The following is a 22,978-nucleotide window of genomic DNA, read 5'->3' as shown; positions in this document are numbered from 1 at the left end:
AAAATAATATACTAATTAAAAAAAACTTATACAAATTAGAGGTAGCCCAGAAGCATACGTTTAGTATTTGCGATTTTTCGAACAAGGCTACCATCAAGCTGAAAATAGTGCCTTTGTACTAAATCTCGATAAAGAACAGCATAAGATACAAAAAGTGTTTTTAGACCAACATGACAGTTAAAAATTTTCACTATAAATTGAAAAAATAAATTTTTGTCACAGAAATTTTTGCAAATACGTAACTTTTCGATCGTTAGTTTTTCATGAAAAAAACTAATACAAAATTTACAAATTTTGAGATACTCAAGCAACGTAGGCAGTTTTGTGGTTTGAAGTAGTTTAAATTGTTTTCAGAATATTTTTCCGATGTTAACATAAACTACCAATTTAAACTAAACATGTTTTATTGGTGTCTGACGTAGTTGTGTATTATCATCAGTTCTTCCGGTGTTTGCTGAAGGATTTCCTTCTTTTCAAAACCAAAAAGACTTAATTTTCTCTAAAGCTTTCGACATTCGGTATGCATCAATCTGGATAATCTTTTTTGGACATTTTTTACAGCCAGTTAATTTTACACAGTTAATGTCTTTAATTTTTTCATTGAAAAGACTGTAAAAACAGTCCTTAAGAAAATTACTTAAAATAATAAATCATACTCAGCCCACTAAGGAAGACCCATACCGAGGGTCGAAAGCTCTGGAGAAAATTAATTCTTTTTGGTTTTGAAAAGAAGGCAATTCTTTGGCAAACATTTGAAGAACTGAAGAATTAACATGCTTTATTAGTTTCACTTAAATATTGGCAAAAGCAAAATATATGTAGCACATTTCCAAGAAATTTAGTAATTAGGGTAAATGTACCAAATTTCGGCCAGCTTGAAATTTCGTCCACTTCTTTTATTCCTCAAATTTCCATGAATTTTTAGTTTTTGCATACTTTAAAGATTATACAATGCTAAAACAAAGCAAAGAGGTTATGATTTTGGTAAAATTTCAAAAAGGGCAAGGAACTATGAGAATTAAGGTGGACGAAATATTAGCCAAAGCTATGTCTATATTTTTATTCATTTTAAAATGTATTAAGAATAATTTTAGAGAAATTAAAAACGATAAACTACTTCAAAGGTTCCAAGCAACATTCCTCAAAAAGAAGTATTTTATTTTAGTTAGTATTTTATCAGTAACATACCTTTTTGTTGTAATCCTTTAGAGCAGATATAGTCCCTATCAATTGTATTATTTGTCAGAATCGTCACAATAAAAGACGAAGGGTTCTAAGGGAAATGAAAGGAAACAGCCTGTCAAAGAATAATGTTATTCATTTGATATGATTTCCCTGTTCGATCAAAATATCTTTTCTATCTTTAGAATTAAATTTTATTTATTGACGCAATTATTAATTTAATAATGTTTATCAAGTCACTGAAAATTCCCAAGTGAAATTTCTAACAATTTCAGGAGAATTCAAAGCAAGATCCTTCAAATTTCTAATTCAATGAGGTTAAATTTAATTCATAACGCAATTCTTATTCATAATTAACTTTCTTCTATAGCAAACTTACCTTTTTGACAAAATTCTCATGAAAAATTAAATTTATTTCTTCTTGTCAATGCTTCTCCAAACCCGTGGTTGAATAGGGGTTTTTAGGTAAGAGATTTCCTTTTTGTTTCCCCCTTACAAAGGTATTAGGTTTTTTGACGACTTATTCTGACCAATATACCAAATTTTGTTGAGGTATCTTTATTTATAGAATTAAAGACGTTCACAAAAATAAGTAGATAAAATTGTATCTCCAATTTGTCGTATGGCTGATAAAATAAAAAAAGTTGGGTTTAGGTAAGAGATAATTAATATCTATCGATTTTGTTATTCATGTTGTAATTTATTTTTCTGAACAAATAACATAAATTATTCATTTTCCCATCAAATGTCACGCAGTGACTGTCACAAAATTAAATGGACAAAATCTAATTATACCATCGATCTCTTTTGGAGGAAAAAGCTACCATATTCGCACATTTGAAGCTACAGGGACACAAGTCAAGTCGTAGTTTACTTTTGGTGGGATATATTAGGGGAAAGTACTCTCCCTTCGAACTTTCATGCCTTCGAATAATGTGAATTTCTTTTCTTTTCCTAAGAGACTGTGTAAGTACACATAAATCACATAATTATCAATAAATTCATAATAAGCTAGCTAATATTTAACAGAAATGTGTCATCAAAAAATATTTCAAACATTTTTGAAAGAAAATTTCTTATTTTTGAAGAAAAATGCCTTCAAAATAGATTTATTTTGCTCTTGTGATTGTTTTTCTTGAAAATTTGTTGTTTCTCTGCTGAAAAAAGCAAGAAAAGTGTTTGTGGAAATTTCTTGAGATAGTATTTAGTGAATTTATGTGGAAAATATAATGTGAATATCCCCAGAGAAACACTCTTCTTATGCATTTTTGGGAAATTTTCCACAACAATTCACTAAATACTATCCCAAGGAACTTCCACAAACGCTTTTCGCACTTTTTCCAGCCGAAAACAACAAATTTTTTGGAAATATAATTTCGAATTATGATATTTTTCTTCAAAAAATTTGTCAAAAATAACTGATGAATTTTGTTCCAATGTGTAGCCGCAGCGGATAATTTCTTTCAAAAAATTTTGATGGAAATTACCTTAAATTGGACATAATTTCTTATATAAATTGCCTACACATTAGACAAATTTTCTTCAAAAATCCATCTTTTTGTCAAAAATTCATACCAAATGTGTAGGCAATTTTTTAAGCACACTTTTTGAAGCTCATTTTGAGAGAAATTTAGAGAAAATTAGAGAAATTTGAGGGAAAATTCACATTATTTTAAAGCAAGAACGTTCGAAGGGAGAGTACTTTCCCCTATAATTTTCTTCTCTGTCTTATCTCCTAATTTTATTATTCGTTTTATTGTAAATAAAATTAAAAAAGAGAAATTAAAATAAAATCGGTTGTGCTTCCATACTTCAATTGAGTATGATTTGTATCGCTCAATCGATAATAAAGGAAAGCTTTTAGGCTTCGCACACACTCTGGCTTCGAACACTTTACATTTTTTTCATATTTTTTTAAGTCATACATTTCCTGAAAAATAGGTCAGATACATTAAAGCAATATGATAAAATATAGTATTCAAAGCCAGAGTATGTGTGAAGCCTAAAAGCCCTACCTTACAGGTACACAAGTTTGCTTTCTGTAGAGCAATTTTAACCGATTGGGATCACAGAAATATCTATTAAGGGACCGCAAGGATACTCTCTGAAATACGTGTCATAATAGTCACTGAATTTAAATTCTTTACATTAAATTCTTCAAAACACCATTTATTTCTATTGTGTAACTATTTAAGAAAAGAATTTATCACTTAGAATTCAAATCAGGAAAGAGAATGAAGAAAAATATTACCAAAATCGACGCGATGTCAAATTTTTCGCACGGAACTTCGTGCACAACCTTTGCATAAATTTTCGTAATGCGAAAAAATGTGATAAAATGTATTTCTATCCCTGCCAGATTATTTTTTCTATGACATTAAATAATTAGAGTAGCTAAAAAAAAATTCCCAGTAGCGGTTCGGGTATCAATTGCGCATAAATTGTTGAAAATCCATTCAATGCTATATATTTGCAAATGGGTGAAAATCTATCCATCATCACTTCTTTTTCTTTACTAGTTTAAAAAACAAAAAAGAAAAATAGAAAAATAGTAAAGAAATGGATTGTAAAATGATATTAAAAAATTAAACTTGTGCCCCTGCAATATTAAATGAGCGTTGTAATGGTACCTTATCGGAGTAATTTTTAGTAGGGCAAAAATCCCTTTTTCCGAGATGAAATCTTGAAGGTTTTAGAGACACACAGAGAAATTTTAGTGGCATAACAACTCCAAATGGTGTTGTCGGACACACCAACCTCAACCCCAAAATCAACTAACCCCAATTCGGTGTTCAGAATACACCAAGTGGTGTCACAAAGTAACTAACACCGGCTTTGGGTTTCTGATTACACCAATTTTACACCAATTATTAACACCAAATTTAGCGTTGTTGGAACACCATTGTGGATTTTGTATCACACCATCTCAAGAAAATATAGGTGTTCCTTTTACACCAATAAATGAAAAATGTCTACAGATTTGCAACTAAAACTAAATGATCAAAGGATTTAGAATTAGGGCATTGGCATTCATTGGATGGGATTTGAAATTAAATTCCTGGGTGTTTATTTAAGAATTTTCCATTTTTCTGCGTGATTTTTATTAATTTTTGACCATTGTTTGAGGGCTTGGGGCCCTCCCTGGATGATATTCTCTGTATTTCAAAGCCATTTGGTGCGTGAAAATCTTTTTCCAACATTTAAGCCTGCGCCGAGATTTGAACACGCGACCTTTGTGATGACAGTCGAGCATCTTCCAGCTGCGCCACGAACTCCTATAATGTATTCAAAGCATATTGGGAACCGTTGCATCGGCACACACGATATTCCAAAATTAGAGATTACAATTAGAATTACAGATTTGCAACTAAAACTAAATGATCAAGGATTTAGAATTAGGGCATTGGCATTCATTGGATGGGATTTGAAATTAAATTCCTGGGTGTTTATTTAAGAATTTTTCATTTTTCTGTGTGTGTGGTCGATGGTGAGCGACGAACACCGTTTGGCGTTGCAACAGCACTGTTTAGAAAATTGATGGTGTTACTTTTACACCATTTCAGAGATTTCTGTGGCGGAGTTAATACAACACCGCCAAAGCATTTCATAGAACACCATTGATTCAAAACTAGGTGTTAATTTGGTGTGAATGTTACTACGTTTGGTGTTCAAGCAACACCAACACCAAATTCAACCCCAAATTCAACACCGCTTTCTCAAAATCACTTCTCTGTGTGGACTTTTGCCACAGTGCTACATGTATGCAATAACTAAGTATATAGGAGAGGAATGATTGATGTGTTTTGGGAAGTCGATGAGATTTCAGTGTTCAATCGAGGCCATCAGGAAGGCAAAAGTTGCCATTGCTGGGAGATTTTCATGAATAAGTGATAGTGTGAAGAAAGTGATATTCAACTGAGATTTCTAACCATATATTTTCCCATTTTCTGTCTGTATTATTGATGGGACAAGATATAGAATGATGATGGTGTCCGCAGGGAATGCTGAAACTCATCACCAAAGCATAAAATGTTTGCCTTATCTTTTGCAGATCCAAACAATCGCGTAGCCCCGAGTGAGCCTAAAACACATCGAAATGATGGACAGGGCTATGTAATATCACCTGCTAGACTGGCAGAAATTCGACGACACTTTATGTACTGGTTCTTCGATCAGGGTGGTGACAACAATCATGGAGACTATCAAACAGATATTCATGCATCTATGCCACAGTTGCATAAAAATTTCAATTTTCAGCTTCCATTCTTTGGCTTCAGATTCAATTACACGAGAGTAAGTACACCCCATAGATTTCCTATGATGAATGCAACAAGTTCAACCGTAAATTGTCTCCCAATAGGTTTCTATGCATGGTCATTTGGAATTTTCCGATCCACCAGAACATTTTACATACCCATTAACTTTTCCCATCAAAGACTGGCCACGACGCAATGACCCTTCCTTTATTGGAATCTTTTTCTCAAAGTGCCGCATTGGAAAAATGAGACCAACTGATTTCGATCAGAGAGTTCCTGGCGTCTATTTCAGGTGAGATATTATCCATTATCCATAAATCTTTCAACAACAAAAAGATTTATTACCAAAGATTCATATCCAGCGTGATGATTGCGTTCGACAAATCCCTATCAATTTGTTACTATTCTACACCCCATTTAGATGATCAATTAGTAATTCATTTGTTTGTATGCTTTGAATGCATTATTTAGTAATTTTGCTATTAAGCTCATAATTCAATACTTACCCATTGTTCAATAAGGCTTTGTGATATGAGTTTTCAATTTGTGTATTTGTATTAAAATCCATCCGATTCCACAAATATCTAGATTAAAATTTATTTGTTTTAATTTATATTCATTTTACAAAATATTTTTGTGCCAATTTTTCATTTTGATGACAATTATTATAGGTTGTTTGAAATATTTCAGTCTCTTTCACAACTGTATCGTTTGAGAGCTTTTCCTGTTGATTTAATTTTCAGGCTTATCTCTCAACATATGCAATCTTTGCATGATGATAAATGGATATTTAACTGATGTACAGAACACACAATTATTGCAAATATTGTGTAAGGATTATGCAAAAGTTCAAAAGATCAAAATTAATTGATTGAATTTTAACTTAATTTAAATGAATGACTTATCAGTTTAATACCGACATTTAAACGATTGAAACCGCTTTGAACTTGTTCTTACAAGTGCCTTCAATCGGTTGAGAAATACGCTCTCTAGAGTTCTATAAATTTTGACCTTCAGAAAACCATCTTAGTCATGATTCAAGGTCATTGTTATATTATAAACTCAACAATCTCAATTAAACCTATCTTAAAATGAAAACATCTTACGGATTCGAAATAAACAACAAAACTTATTTTGAAAGGTGATAGGAGAGGTTTGTGAATAAAACGAAGGTGATATATAATGCGAAGGTGATGTTTAATTGAAAAAGGGGTTGCAAAGCATTTCAGGCCTTGCGAAATACTTGAACTCGTGACTTAGATGTTATACATCAAAAGTACTTTTGCATCATTTACCGGTTTATAACCGATTTAAACCTATTCACAAATTACTCAGCAGATCGCCCAAAAGAGCTTAGGAGTAACATAATTGAATTTCGGATAAAAACTAGTCATCGGTTATGAACCGGTTCAGAAATTCCAAGACCTTTTCAACTAGCCCAAATATGACCACCATTTTAGAGCCTTTTTGTCCTTTAACCCTGAAACATCAAATGAAATGTCCGTCTGAGTAATCTCTTAAAAAAATCTCTGAAAATGAAAATAATCGTATGACGCGTTTTCGAGCAAATCCCAAAAAACGTGGTTTTGGAGGGGAATGGGAGGGGTGGGACGAAAATAAGGGACATAGTAATGGTCCCACGGTTGACTTATGGGGATTTCCCGGCAGGTTCCAAGTCTCTATCTCTAACCATTTAGGCTCTAGGCATGGTAACGGCCGGACACCAGACGCGCAGACGCACAGATGGACAAACAGCGTGACGTTAAAAAAACTCGAAATATAATAACTCGATTATATATTAGGGCGTTTCAACAAGGAAAAAATTTTTTTGGCACTATTCTCACGGTGCTGTATTTGATGAGACAAGAAAGTTTTTCTTCTACGACCATACGATCAGACGCTGTTTAGAGGTGGCTGAACGACCCTCTCTGTAGAACAAATTTCTGATTTTACCGAATTTTACAATACAGAGAGGGTCGTTCAGCCGCCTCTAAACGGCGTCTGATCATGTGGTCGTAGAAGAAAAACTTTCTTGTCTCATCAAATACAGCACCGTGAGAATAGTGCCAAAAAAAATTTTTCCTAATTGAAACGCCCTATTATATATACTGTTCTCTCTGTGGAGTTCGATCAGTAAAAGGTCCTTGAAAGAATGATAATGGCCTAACTTCTGTAATTTTTACTTCCTAATTTAACAATTACATTTATTTTGTATTTTTGTAATCATATTTTCTTAACAAAATTTGAAGTTCTTCGTGACTAGATCTAGCATTCAAATATTGCTCAATAACGTGAAGAATTACTTTAGTACATGTATGTACTAGAATATTTAGCACTATAGCGACTATTGCTAATTTTCTCTTTCGAATATTTCAACTTAAAAAAATTGGTCTACAAGTTTTTTTTAGTTATACATTACCTTAAAAAAATAATTTAGTACAAAATGCATTAAAAATTTATAACATAAGTAGAAAAAAAAGTTATATTTAAGAGGATACAGCATAACTACTCATTATTCAAGTTATTCTCATCTTCAATAAGTTAGCAAGCTCATGTTTAATTTAAAATACAAATGGAATTAAATGTTGCTTATTAATGTAACGATTTACTTTAGTACATGCATGTACTATAAACTTTAGCATGATTGCCAATTTTCTTTTTCGCACATTTCAACTTAAAAAGATTCTGTCGACACGTCTTTAAGATTTTCTTTGAGTTACAAATTACTAATACAATTTTTTTAGTACTAAATTCACTTAATATACAGAAGATTACTTTAAAAAATATTAAGGGTTCGATGTGATCACTTAAACTAGATTTTTCCATTTTCACTGGGTTAGCACATAAATGTTTAAAATACAAATGCAGTTAAATGTTGCTCACTGATGTGATGTTTCACCTTAGCACATGCATGTACTAAAATGTTTAGAGTCTTGATTATTTTTTTCCATGAATACTACAATTTAAAAAGAAACTGCCTATTTTCAAGATTTTCTCTGAATTACAAAATATTGATATGATTTTTTTTAGTACATAAACGCACTAAATAATATAAAGCATCTTTGACAAAATTTTATTAAATACGTGAAATAATTTTAAAGAAAATTAACTAGGGAAGTGCTTAAAAATGAGTATTGGAAAAACTTCGTGAAAATGTGAAAATTAAGAAGATATGAATTGTCTTACCTTCTAAAAAATATAATTAACAAATAAAATTTTTGACAGACTAACATGCCAATTTGTTTAATGAAAATTTTTCTGATTTATTAAAATATTTAAGTTGATTTAGTGTAATACGGTTTTCGCATTATTCATGTCTCTAATTTATGAATAGAATGTAAATTGAACGAATATGGAGTGTTAGAATTATTTGTCCGTAGGGGAATGTACCCATGCTTCGTACAATCCCAAGCTTCATTATGACTATATTTTTCTAATGTTTCTTTTAAAATATGAATGCGATGTATAGTATAACGCATTTATTGAGAAACATAGGAAAACTTTAATCATTACGAAACTTGAGATCGTACGAAGCATGGATACTTTCACCTAGTATTTCAAGTCATAATTTCTTTAAGAAAAGACCTACTTCCTTTGAAGTAATACAAGTAAAACCATAGCCAAGCCTCGGACGATGCTATAATTCTTCAACAAGGCTTCTCATCATAATTTGTATACATATTGTATCATAAAAATTGCTCACTTATTATTTAAAACAGTTATAAAATTTTAGTACTTTCTAATCATAAGTAAAGTTTTTAGTACAGCTCTGTACTAAAAATGTATCTAAAAAATAAAATAAATCACAGCAACATGCAGATCAATAAGTTAGAAGAAAACCCATTAATTTCTTTTTAAGTCAACTTTTACTCAGCGAAATGGGTTGGTATTTAATTTTTCACAAAGTCATTCATAAATAATGCGCTGACAAATCTCATGCGTTCGCACAAATATGGGTCACAAAATACCAATATATCATCATTGAGTAAAGTCTCTGAGTTGATGCTGGCTTCAATGATGAGCAAATATCTATATTAGAGGGGTAGAGATGAGTCAATGAAATATAAATTGTTTACCAACTATTGGCTCAGGGAATAGGGAAAAGACAATTTATTTACTATGTGACCTTTTTCTCTCTCAGTAAAGTCTATGTACCTAATGGACAGATTATTACTGTTTGATATTGAAATGAGCTTTTTTATTGTCTTTACGTTTCTTTTTTTTTGTCGTGAGATCATTACCACGTCACGAAATGTCTTTGAAAGCCAAGATGTGCATGGCCTGGATGTCCAAATTTATTCTGTTGTCCTTAATCACAAAAGTCCAACTTTAATCGCATAGGAGAGTGAATGGGAAGATAAATAGTAATAAGAAATGGGGAAAGTACGAAAGGGTATTATTAAAAGGGAAAAGTGACATTTTTGTGATGTAGCGAAAGGCAAAAAAAAAGAATATGTCATGTTGACTCCTTTCAAAATTGACTCAGCTGTATGGATACAAAAGAATGAGTAAAAGCACAATGGACTACATTAAAAGCTCTCATAAATTTTGTCATGTGTGTGTATTCATATAAGATATTTTCCTGAAAAGACTAATTCAACGCGTTTTAGCTTTCTTTCACATTTTTTTTTCTCCGCTTTGTGGTGATTCATGCTGCAAAATGTTGATTCAGTTTCCTGATTTTTCCCTTGAGCACCATTTGAGCCTAACCAAAGAAAATGGGAATTTCTTTATCCAAAGAAAATATACATATTTGCATTATAACTACCTGGGGACAGACTATTCAAATTCTGAGCAGAATATTTTAAATTTAAATATCAAGAAATTGTTATTAGTTTTTGTTAGCTTTGTATTTTGTGTATCTCATATCGCTATGGGATCATAAAGTTGACCACAGAGAATGTTTTATTCAAGGGTTTTTGCTTTTTTAACTCTGCCAATGGTCCTATCTTTTACCACATTTCCATCCAAATTTTCTTGGCTTTTTTATTCTTCCTCCTCGTAATCCAGGCCATTATTATTCACCCTTCAGCGGTCTGGACCATTTCCAAATTTATGAAATTTTTATTGGTGTAAATTATTGTGGATCGACTAACAGTTTAGCACCAATGCTTGCTTCCTCATTTACTGGAATATCCTCCAAATTGCATGATATTTCTACAACATTAGACAGCACGCATATTGTATTTGTCTTCATTTTATTTATTTATTTTTTTTGTTAGAGAGAATAACAGAGAATAGGCTAATCTTTTAGCACTTTCCCGACCATTTAATTTTTCAAATTGTTTTCAGAATGGAACGTGATTTGCAGACACGTACAGATCGATTTGGTGTGGAAGTGCGTGAACGTGTGATGTGGGATATTCGAGAGGGTGTCGTCGGATCTGACACATTTATCCCCAAACATGCTGTCATCATCACCTGGAAGAATATGTCATTTGCCGGAGGAATTGATATTTCACTCCACAGGGTAAGTAATTTAATGCATACTCTAATATTCAAAAGATCAGTGGAGGGGATGAATTGAAATTAGTAAAACACTGAGGAAAATTTATCAGGTTTAGTTGATACCTTTTTTATAATACTGTAACAGTTGGCACGCATAAAAAATTGTTCGAATTGTCTGTAATACGATTTAGAAAACAATTAATCCACTATAACACACTCTTTCTAACACACCTATTTTTCCATTTGAAATTTTGCATACTATATCTCTCTCTTTCCGTTTTTCCTTACTCTTAATATTAATCTTATATGTGACACCACGGTGAAGCGTCTAAATTTTTAGAAAGATAGGCCACGCCTCCAGAAATTTTTTTAACTGTAAAACAAAACCAAAGAATCAATTCAAAAATTTATCGTGCAAGGTATATTAAATCCTTGGAAGAAAACTAGGAAAGGGACACTTAAAAAAAAACTTGAAGCTACTTTTTCGTATAAAATTATTTTTTTCCAAAATTGTACAAATTGAATACAAATGACACTGTTTGGTATACCGATGATCAAACCCTTTTAATTAATTTGGGCTACCTTTATATTTTATTTGTAAATCCTCAAAAATTCTCATACCTATACGATACTGCATAACTCACCCCTTATCTGCATAGGAACTTAAAATCAATTTGTTGACTGTTTCTTTGTGACTTACTAAAAATAGAAGATAATAACCTCTTGTTTTTAGCACCACTATAGATTTTTATGATAACCCTCAATAGGCAGACGGCGGAAGAGAAAATTTCAGAGGTTCTCACTATTTGGAACTGACAGATTTGACCTTTTCACTCATGATAGGTACTTATTTTTCACTCAACATTGCTTTTCGTCACAGAACTTACTCTACTTCCTTTAATAACATTTTATTTACGTACATTGTGACTTCAATAGTGTAAACGTGTTTAACACTTCTGGTGCTGAAACTTTCTATTTTTGTATTTATTGTAGATATAGTAATATTATTTATTAAAAGTTGTTTTAGATCCGTCCTTACTTAATAAAAGTAACTTAAATGCATGGCATTTATCATATAATTTCACAAATTATTTAACCAAAAGGTTAACTTGAGTAATTTGAGGTTATGTTCAGCCTAACCTTAAAAATGCAAGATATATGTCATCTCTTTTGTTAAGGAAGTGTTTTAAAAACGAAGGATAAGACCTCAAAAACATTTTTAAAAAAACCAGAAACAAAAATATTCAGTAATTTGACAAATAATTGGTAAATTCGGAGAATTATTGAAGTTTGTGTCACTCAAAATTTGAAGGTTATGTTTCTTATCTGAATTCAGCACTATGAGATCTTCCGTTTTGACATGGTTAAGCCCATTAAGTCATTATTATTATTATTAATCGTATCGGGATATATATTTAATATAATTCAATCATGTTGTATATCCCGTGTTGGACGAATCTGCTGATCGTAGATCGCTCAGGAGCGTCTTTCCCGTAATGTGGATGATTCTTCCATGCTCCCGAAGTTTTTGGCCACAGGCGGTTATAACACAGTGAAAATATCTTTTTCTAGACATTCAGATATTTGCACCGGGCGGGACTCGAACTCACAACACTGTGAGTCAAGCCGGGAATCGATCCGCCCAAGAGCCAACGGTCTTACCTATTGCGCCACTGAGATCCCCCATTAAGTCATACATAACCGCAAATTCCATAAGAACCTATTCGCCAAATAAACAAATAATGCCTGTTCTAATTTTAAATTTGAAGTATTCACGCTATATTGAAGTCTCATTGTATTAGGAAAATCAATCTACTTGGTCGTTCCATAGTATTTCTTCTAAGAAGAATCCTATTTTTTTTAGAAATAATCATTGCGGTCGCTTAAATGATGATTCACTTATAGAAGCAGCGTAATCGACAACTGTTAGCCCAGTCACCGGAAGCCACGGATAAACTTACCCAATCTTTTCTTTTATGCGCATGAACTTCGTAGTTCTAGCTATGTCCTTTCTATAGCAAACTGTTTTTCGTGAGAGAAGTCAACTGAAACCTGGACAATAGGAACCTCCATCAAGAATCGATGAAAATTCCAACGATTTTGAAAATTTTCATTCACGCGAAATCCAATCCAACGTTGATCTAACGTTGATCTAACGTTTATGAACCATATATTCAAGCTAAGTAAGCCCTATTAGTTTCTTTTGGATATTAATTATTCCAAAATATTCAGAATATTTCTCATATATCAATTTATAATCCCACGTTTTATGGTTTCGAAACTTATACGACTGTACTGCTCCACCTCGTCTTCAAAGGCTTAGAGAGGAGCTGTTGCTTCCCCCTACACGATTTTTAACGATTTATTAAAAAATAAATAAAAATGATTTAAGACCGGTAATATTTAGCTCGCCTTGAGAGTATTTTCAACCAAAAAAGCGCTTTTATTGGCTTGAAAGTTCTATTATTGAACCTTGTGATATTTTCACAAAACTTAAACTTTTAAAACTATTAAATTTGGATTATGAATGAATTTATGAGTTTAAAGTTTTTTAAGGACTTTGGAAAAGCTTTTAATTATCTTTTCTTTAAGAAATCTTTTAATTTTTTAGAACAGCTTTTAGGGAATGTCTAAAGCTTTCTATATCTGCCCCCTTCCAAATAATCAAAATCGGATTAACACTTTTGGTGAAATTTTTTGAAAGAAACTTCAGATGGAAACCTTTTGAAACTCAAAAAGAGGAGTTTGTATCCAATTTTTCATGAATTTTCCGGCATTTTAGCTTATCAAATCTATCAGTTTAATCATGGTTAGTTTTAACTTTTAAATTTTCCATAATTTTCATTTTGTATTTCTATCTAATTTTCACCAAGAAAAGCTCATTTAAATATGTATGTTTTGGACTTCAGAGAATTTTTGCGGATATTCTCGTCTTTACTTAATCATTTAAGATTATAAAAACCCATGTGGAAGTGGAAATGGAGTATTGACAAATTATGAATTCTTATGGATAACTTCGTGAAATTAAGGTTGCTTTTGGAATTTTCACTTCTTGAAAAGCTAATGAAAAGTTTATTAGCTCTGTAAATCACTTAAAATCATCAAAATCGGATTGAAAACATTTATGCCGATTTTTCAAGTAAAGTTTAAAGTATATTTGGTCTAATACTTCTTCTGGGATATTTTTTTAAGACAAAAAGCTACTCAGATGAGAACGTTTTTAACAATTATCTAAATCCGTAGAAATTGTCAAAACCGTTGAAGAAGCGGATCATTTGTTCACCAAAATGTCTAAAAATTTGATTAAAATTGGATGTTTGATAAAACTCTTGTTCTTTGCATTCGAAAACGTTTCTTTGGGTGTATATCCAACATAAATTTAATGGATTAGCCCCCTCTTACTAAAATCTTGGCTAAACCCTTGCCTTCCTTATGAATATTTTACAACGTTCATTAAACGCATGTTCTTTATAGACAATAAATACAATAATTTGAAAAAAAAACAAGAAAATACAATTTTTGTATCCTATATGCAATGCATGATAAAGGATTTAATAATATAATCCAATGAAGCACCTGGGGTATTGACTGAAACTCAAATGTATTACAAATTTAATTCTCATTGAACGGATTAGCCCTTATTCCAACGTAATTTTGTGTGCTAATATGAGTACTGTATCACAACTTTCCTGCTACATGTTTTAAACATATGGATAGTAAAGCGTCATTGTGATACTGAGTAGTAATTAACTATTGAGCCGTGAATGTATCGCTTCATGAAGAATATAATACCCTATGGATAGTGCATCTGGACTCATAGCAAATGCATTATAAATGGATTTCTGTATTAAGAGACAATAGAGTAGATTTTGTATGTGTTTTGGAAGGATATTTAAAGCCAGTATATTGACTATTCATAATAATGTTTTCAGACCAATACGTTCCAAATGGTACTGGCCACTGATGAAGTGTACACATATGCAATTTTCAATTATGCCGAGATAAATTGGTCCTCACACACGGAAGCTGGCGGTGATACGACGGGTGGTGAAGGTGGTGTACCAGCTTATGTGAGTATTTCAGACAAATGGCCTTTCCTGACAATTCATAAGAGAGCGGATAAGGAGTTTATGCAAATTTTACCACTTGTATTGTATTAGATTGGATTCAATGCCGGCAACGGGACACAGTCATATGAATACAAACCCTATAGTCAGGCATCGGTGCTTCGAGACTTGACAGGACGTGGATGGGCTAATGGTTTTCCGGGCAGGCACATTTTCCGCATAGACGAGCGAATTATGCTGGGGACGTGCAATAAAGATATTGGTGCGTAGACAATTTATTATCATTTCTAACGGACACCTATTTTACTATTCACGTGGAATATCTTTTGTAGATGCTGCCCACTTGCCCCTGGTCTTTGCACCAGAGTCGGGAAATATGTTGGGTGGGACTGTGGTTAACATTACTGGACCATGCTTCAATGAGAATGAAAGAGTGTCCTGCCGCTTTGATACAGAAGAGGTGATTGGACACTTCGTTGACCGGAATCGTGTCATATGTGTTCAGCCATTCCTAATGGCCCAAGGGTACATTCGTTTCGAAATCTCTGTAGGCACGGAGAAGTATAAATGGCGTGGGAGGTACTTTGTAGGTAAGTCATTCCTCAATATTTATTTGATTCTTCTACAATTAACAGCTATTATGTATGGAATTTTGTCAGATTGATATGATACCAAGAATGAATCATAGAAGGACTTCCCTCTTCATCTTTATTTCTGGTTTTCAGAACACCCTAGCTAACTTCTGAAAACCTGATTTATAAATTCTCCCTTGTAAATCCGTTCCCGAAATATTAGTATTTGGAAAATTGGGCCCTCATAAATTTCAAACCCGGAAATTTTATTCGATCGAAAAAAAAAATCTATTTTTCCCTATTCAAGAATCAACGTTACAAAATAACTCAAAGTGAATGATTGAAGGAAGAATACCGATCCTTTTATATGCCTCTCCTATCACTCTTTTTATACCATCGATATTTTTTTTTGCCAATTGAAAACAGGAAATACCAATATATTCGGCCCAACGAGAGGAAGCAAATAATTTATTTATGAATTTTATATATCTTTTTCATACAGCCAGATTTTCACAATTTAATTACGCCATGTTTGTATACAACTTATTATACAACGCAGCAATAAATTGAACCACTTTGAGCCTGTGAATATTGGCATCTTTTTTTTTTACAAATTGCATAAACCTCCATTGTATTTCCCTTTCAACGGATATTATATATTTTATGTATTTATCAATACACAGAGTTGAAAAATCATGATAAAAGGATTTTCTTTTAATTTGTATGCAGAAAAAAATCTTAGTATTAACGAAAAAAAGATAAATTTTACGGTATTAGAATGAGAAAAACGTAAAATTTACGTTTTTCTTACGTTAAATTTTCAATAATTAGGGTTCTGTAAAAATATTTAAATTTGTACTGAATTTTATATATTGATTTATTTATTTATTCACTGATACTAAATTCCTTTCTTGGCGTCTTAACATTGTTTCATACCCCTTTCATAAAACTGTTTCAAAGCTTTTTCTCGGAATACATATTTTTTATATTTATTATTTAAAATTGTTAATCCTAGTTTGCTATTTTTGAAATTATCTGATAAATATTCTAATAAATAAACGGATAGAAGGATTAGTTTAATAAATTGCTAGAATGTTCTTATGGCCCCAGCAGCTGTGTCACAATGGGCAGTATTTTACTAAAACGGTTTTCAGGAGAGATGTTTAGTCCACTTCACGAAGATTTAAAAATCTTAAATAACGAGCAATTTAATTGTACAGCAGTCTCACACATAGTGCCGCTACTATATCGCAGCACCCATCTCGGTGTGTATTTGGATCAGTGACAGTGAATATTTGTATCGCCTTAAGTACCATTTTCACACCGAAACTCGTTCTCGTACCAGCCTCTATTGCTTAAGTGGTTCACTTTTTTTCTAATATGCACCATTGGCATCACTATTGCTATTCACATTCATTCACTGGACGAATTCAAAGCCGAATTCAAAGCTGAGAAATATTTTTCTGCTGTTGCTCAGCTTTGAACCCGAAACCTCACAGTCGTAGAGACACTACTCTATCCACTGATCCACTAAAGCTCTAAGAAAATTTGGTTTATAAAATTATAAATTTTGCTTGAAAATAACATATTTCGAACTGTATGAAAATTGTAACGGTCAGTAAGGTTAGTAAATTTAATTAGTAAAAAACTTCAAACCGGCATAATTATGAATCATATCGATATCGAATTTACCAAGGTGTTAAGTCCGTTGTAGACCGTTGTGGAGTTTTTTTCCCGCAACGTGAATATTTCTTCCGTGCTACCGGAATCTTTCAGTGAAATGCAGTACATTTTTAATACGTTTTTAGCTATTTGCACCGAATGAAATCAAAATCAAAATTTGCGTGAGTCGAGTTAGATGCCTTTCCGGTCAAGAGCTAACACTTCTATCTATTACGCTACGACATCCCCTTTAAAACTGAACAGTTGCAAAAAAAATGCGATATTTGTTAATGACAAACGATTTTATTAAGTTTAAAATCAATTTAGGTTACCAAAAATCTCAAGGTCAGTAGAAAAGCAAATTGGATCAATGATCAATATAAAACTTGGTAAACAGTGAAATCATTTTGTACGTTTTAAGTAGATGGAAAATAGTTTCTTCTAGTACCTCTAAAGTACTAATTGTGAAATTTAGACTTCTTTTTTCAAAGAATTTGAGATTTTACTGACGAAAATTTAACATAGTATTGACTAAATTTAAATTATTTACCGACCGAATTCGATTTTTCCGGCACATCTTTTAGATCAGGAAAATTTTATGAAATCGAAATTTATATTTTTTTCTTTCTCAAAAGTTTTGCATATGTTTGTCTTACTCTATCTCATTCTTCTTTTTCCTTTGAACATCACAACAAATCCAATTTTGTTCAATCAAATTTTAAGTACGGAAGAATGAGATAGACATATGAAAAACGTTTGAGAAGGAAAGGCATGTGAATTTCGATTTCATAAAATTATTCTGATCTAAGAGATGTGCCAGAGGCTTTACTAACTAAAACTGATTTCTTGCTGAATAAATTGATTTTTTTACTGAACCTATGGCACTGGCACACATTTTAGATCAGGAAAATTTCGTAAAATCGGAATTATTTACACCGTTTTCCTTCTCGAATTGTTTATCCACTTAACAAACCATTTTTTTATGTAGAGTAATTATAACAAATGCCAGGCTTTTGTTCATTCTTCTGATTATATAAATTTTGATCTTGATCTCTGAACTATAATATGAAGTTTCACCATCAACTCTGCTACTGATACTCAGAATGACTTGTATAAAATTATGTTTTCAGAGTCTGTATGATAAAATAATCTTTGCAAAATGTAGTAAAAGGCCCCCTCTTTGCCCCCATCTGGTACTTCAATCGACGGGTATAGGAAAATTTTAATTGAACAAATCATTTAAAATGGCCCTATTATGAATTAATGTGAATTCTATAGCAAATTAAATTTTCCCCATTTTCTCTTTTCACATTCAAGAAACACCCGCAACGGCGACTGATAGAATTTTCTTTGAGACTCAGGATGTATATCAAAAGGCACCTCCTGAAGTGAAAATAACGTGGAATCGATTTAATTTAACGACCAACTTGAATGCTGGAGTGAGAATATCGCTCTGGGGCTACAGAGAGAGTACAATTCGGTAAAATTTTTTTAATTAAAAACAATAACTCCCATATTGATGAAAAAGTTTTTCAAATTAAAACACAAAAAAAACTTTGCAATATATGATATTTTTCAGGCCACAATTGGAGTATATTGATATGATTGAGGAAGGTATAACAAATCAGGGTTACTATACAATTGCACCAGCTAATTATCGTTTGAGAAACAATCCCCGAAATGTTGATATGCAATTTGGATTCATTATGATTAATCTCACAAATCCTGAACATTTCTCTGGTTTGAGAATTTCACCGTAAGTACTGAAAATTACAAGTATCTCTCTGTTTGCTATCTTGTGTGTGAAAAGCTGTATTGATTTTCCTTGTGGCTCACCTAAAATGAAAAGGTTTTACTCAGCTATTTTCGGAAGTCTTCTCATGGATTCTTCCAGTTGACTTCTCAGAAAGAATAAGCTTAATAATTCTAAATTCTCATCAGCTCTTGAGTGGATTTCCGCATATTTTGCTTTACATACTAACACCTTGTGTTGTCTTTCGCTAATTAAGTAAGATCGCAATTCAAATGGTAAATTTGCAATTTAGGGTTCTGTGGTCTAAACCCATTCCTCTGGGTTGGTACTTTGGACCTCAATGGGAGAGAATTCATGGGAGAAATTGGCCTAGAGCTCTATGCGACAATTGGTTGAGGACCGATCGATTCTTGAGGAACTTCCCTGCTGAAATTGCCGTCTGTCCTTGCCATTTGGATCATGCCCTCAATGACAAAGGTCGATTCATGCCTGACCATGATTGCGACAAAGATTCCAATCCAGCCTGTCTTCACCATCGGGGAGCAATTCACTGTGTTCGAACTGGTCAGCCTAGCTTGCAGGGTTCGGAACAGCAGTGTTGCTACGATCGTAATGGCTTCCTTATGCTCTCGCACGATCAGATGTGGGGTTCAAGACCTAGGCGAACCCACAATATCGGACAATTGCCCTGGAATGAGGCTAACAAAGTTCCCACTCTATCGACTTGGTTCCACGACGTTAGGCCCTACTACTCATGCTGCTACTGGCAAGATGAACAGGCTGTAGGATGTGAAACTCTCAGGTTTGAACGAAGACCTTCCCAGGACTGTGTAGCCTATCAAGCTCCAGCTGTGGGAGGAGTCTTTGGGGATCCTCACATCATCACCTTCGACAATGCCCACTACACATTCAACGGAATGGGCGAATTCGTTCTGGCTCGTGTCAATACCGGTCGAGAACGCCTCGATGTCCAGGGTAGATTCGAACAAGTTCATCCCAATGTCTTTGGTCCAGTGAAAGCCACGCATCTCACATCAGTAGCAGCTAGAGGAAACACCACCACAGTCATTGAAGTTAGGCTGAGACCTAAGCACGCTCAATGGCGCTACCGACTGGACGTTTTCGCTGACGGACGTAGGATCTACTTCGACAGGCCCAGTCTCAAATTCCAGCACTTCCACGGAGTCACTGTCTACACACCCAGCTACATCCTCAATCAATCGGAAGTAGTGATTATGTTTGATTCGGGAGCCGGGGTGGAAGTTGTGGAAAATGCAGGTTTTATGACGTGTCGAGTGTACCTACCATGGACGTTTATAGTGAGTGTTTTCTAAAGTTTTGGCAGGAAATTTTAGCACATTTCTGCCTTTTCTATTTTTTTGCAGGGAGATATTTTTATGGGAAGACTTTCAGGCTTCCCATACACTTCCAGTAGGGAAATTCTGTAACGATATGACAATGTCATATGACAAATTTGCGTGGTAAATTCGAGCATTGAATGACTGTTGCAAGGAGCTCTTATGAGGCTCTTAGTAACTGATATGAATTTGATTTTCGAATAATTTTTATAAATTTACCATATAAAATTTTTTAAATTTGTCATATGACATTGTCATATCATTACAGAATTCCCCTCCAGGAAAAGTGTGACTTAAGACTATCTTCTGAAATATGGAAAAATATGAAGTGTTCGAATCTAGACAAACTTGTGTGCGAAGCTTAAAAGCTTTCCCTTATTCGACCCCGCCTATAACTAATTTAAGATAACGCCTCTTGATATTTTAATTTTCCTTTTAATAAGGGTTTCTTTAACCTTCTTTCCCTCGTATTATTCCCACTATTTTAATTCACAGAATCCTCCCAAAACATTTCCTCTTCAAATGAGAAACATAACGTTAAAAAACGTAATTATCACGTTATTAAAATTATTTTGACCACTTGGTAAATGTAGTAACGATACAAAATACGATCTAAATAATCTAGTATCTAGTAACTGATACAAATCTTTGGCATATGAGATCTATAATTCAGTGATTTCTACCGTTTACCTCTGAGACAAGGGGTAGGTAACAGTGCCGCTCAAGGTTCACTTCAATGCCGATCTGTCGATCTTTTATAAAAATTGTGCTGATTTGCCGATTTCGCACGAATTTTGGCGATGTCGTGCCGGTCTGCCGAGTAAGTCTAGAAGATTAGTGTTCCCAGTGCAGTACATTAGCATTTACCACTGGAATTGTCTGTCGGAAATTTATGATGTTACACGAGTTTAAAAGAATGCTATACTTCATAAATGAGAAGTTACATTTAAATCTGCCGATTTTTCGCTAATATCGTGCTGATCTATCGTTTTCTGCTAATGAACATGCCGTTCAGTCGCTTTCTGGCAAAATTGTGCCGATTTGTTGATATCTTAGCAAAATAATGGCCATCTGTGGATTTTTAGTTCCAGTTCGGCACAATGTTAGCATACTTACTCACCCCTTATGCTGAAAACGGGTGCGGTAAGTCCGCGAAAACCGCAACCAAGCTTTAATTGGTTAGAAATACATGAACTGAATTGCATTGAATTAACGTCAACCTTACGTCCTACTTTATTTTCTTACAACAGGAATAAAAATGTCAAAATATCGTAAGGGTTTCATAAGTGTTCCTTAACCATTTAAGGACGAGTAGGACACCGGTGTTCCAAAATTAAAAACAATTTTTTTGACTGTAGAAAGCAATTTTGTCCTCCAAATAGTCAGAAAAAATTATTTTCGATTTTGGGACACCGGTGTCCCATTCGTCCTTAAAGGGTTAAAAGCATTCGTATTAGTGATTTTTATGGTACTATTACTCTTTTAATGTTACTGTTGCTGCTTCCTATACCTTTCCAATTTAGTAAATGGCAATGGCAACCCTAATTTATTAATGGTAACTTCAGTGTTGTGAAATAAAAACAAAGTCAAAAATTTTATGATAATTAAGGAAAAGGGTATTTTTTTATGCAAATTTCTGCTCCTTAATGATAATTTCTGCAATTTTTGTAGAAATAGTAAAATTCTGTTTAGTTTTGAATGAATTTTAGAAAGATTTTTCACAAAGCTTGACTAAATATAAAAGATGTGCGGTCAAAGCAACAGATCGGCGCCAATCAGATGATCAGAGCGACAGATCGGCACTAATCAGACGATTAGAACGATTGATTGGCGCCAATGAGCCGGTCAGAGCGACACGGTGCCAATTAGCCGATCAGATCGACTAATCAACGCTGTCACTTGCCACTCTGTCAAACCACTTATCCAATATCCGGAGGAGGCTAGACTTAATCTATGGCTTAAGACTTAAGCCACCCCCACTGATAAAAATTACAATAAACATTTTATTGTTGTTTTACGAGTGTCTTTTGACGTGAGGTCTTTTGAATTCCTTCACTCAGAAAAATAATCGAGTAAAATTAACTCGAATCGATGTTGAATTGACTGTTTTTCGTTGTGATTTTCGATTAACTATATTTTAGAGTTGATTTTATTTATATTTAGGTGTAATATTCGGAAGAGTGGTTTTAACTTTTTTTCCTAAAACTTACATGACAAAATAGTGTAAATAACTCTTTTTAAGACTGAAAATAACTCGTTTTAGGAGTTAAAATAACTCGTTCCAAGAGTTAAAAAAATCTTTTTTGGAGTTACAATAACTCTTCCAAATCCCAAAATGGATAGATTTTGCAATTTCATGTTTTTATTTTATTTTATCATTTTGTTTATTAATTTTTCTTGATCTCAAGTTCCCTATACAGTAGACTCTCTCTCAATCGGGTATATGGGGCAAAATGTCATCCAAATTATCGAGAGATTTGGACATCAAAATCATTCTAAATTCCACAAAAAGCGATCAAATATGAAAAATCATGTTAAAACAAGAGAAAATACAGCGAATTTGAACAAATTTGCTTTAAAATCAAACGTGAAAATTGTCAACAAAATTTTGCGTCCGATTGAAAACGAACCGATTGAGCGAGAGTCTACTGTATTCCGAGCGAAATATCACGTATGATCC

At 33.2% G+C, this 22,978-nt stretch overlaps 1 protein-coding gene across 2 annotated transcripts in view; it reads left to right on the top strand.

Annotated features, from left to right (window-relative positions):
• Positions 1 to 22,978, top strand: part of LOC129809999 (protein mesh) — a 37,169-nt gene that overhangs the window by 4,462 nt on the left and 9,729 nt on the right. For both annotated transcript variants that reach the window (XM_055860180.1, XM_055860179.1), the window contains exons 2-10: positions 5,234 to 5,475; positions 5,543 to 5,730; positions 10,731 to 10,908; positions 14,819 to 14,956; positions 15,047 to 15,215; positions 15,286 to 15,543; positions 18,505 to 18,667; positions 18,767 to 18,943; positions 19,233 to 20,259. In XM_055860180.1, the coding sequence (XP_055716155.1) occupies positions 5,234 to 5,475; positions 5,543 to 5,730; positions 10,731 to 10,908; positions 14,819 to 14,956; positions 15,047 to 15,215; positions 15,286 to 15,543; positions 18,505 to 18,667; positions 18,767 to 18,943; positions 19,233 to 20,259 (2,540 nt within the window). The remainder of the gene's footprint in view (positions 1 to 5,233; positions 5,476 to 5,542; positions 5,731 to 10,730; positions 10,909 to 14,818; positions 14,957 to 15,046; positions 15,216 to 15,285; positions 15,544 to 18,504; positions 18,668 to 18,766; positions 18,944 to 19,232; positions 20,260 to 22,978) is intronic.

Source organism: Phlebotomus papatasi, chromosome 1, assembly GCF_024763615.1.
Source record: "Phlebotomus papatasi isolate M1 chromosome 1, Ppap_2.1, whole genome shotgun sequence".
In the NCBI taxonomy this organism is placed as follows: domain Eukaryota; kingdom Metazoa; phylum Arthropoda; class Insecta; order Diptera; family Psychodidae; genus Phlebotomus; species Phlebotomus papatasi.
Note: the sequence above shows the minus strand (reverse complement) of the source record. Positions and strands in the feature narration are given on the sequence as shown.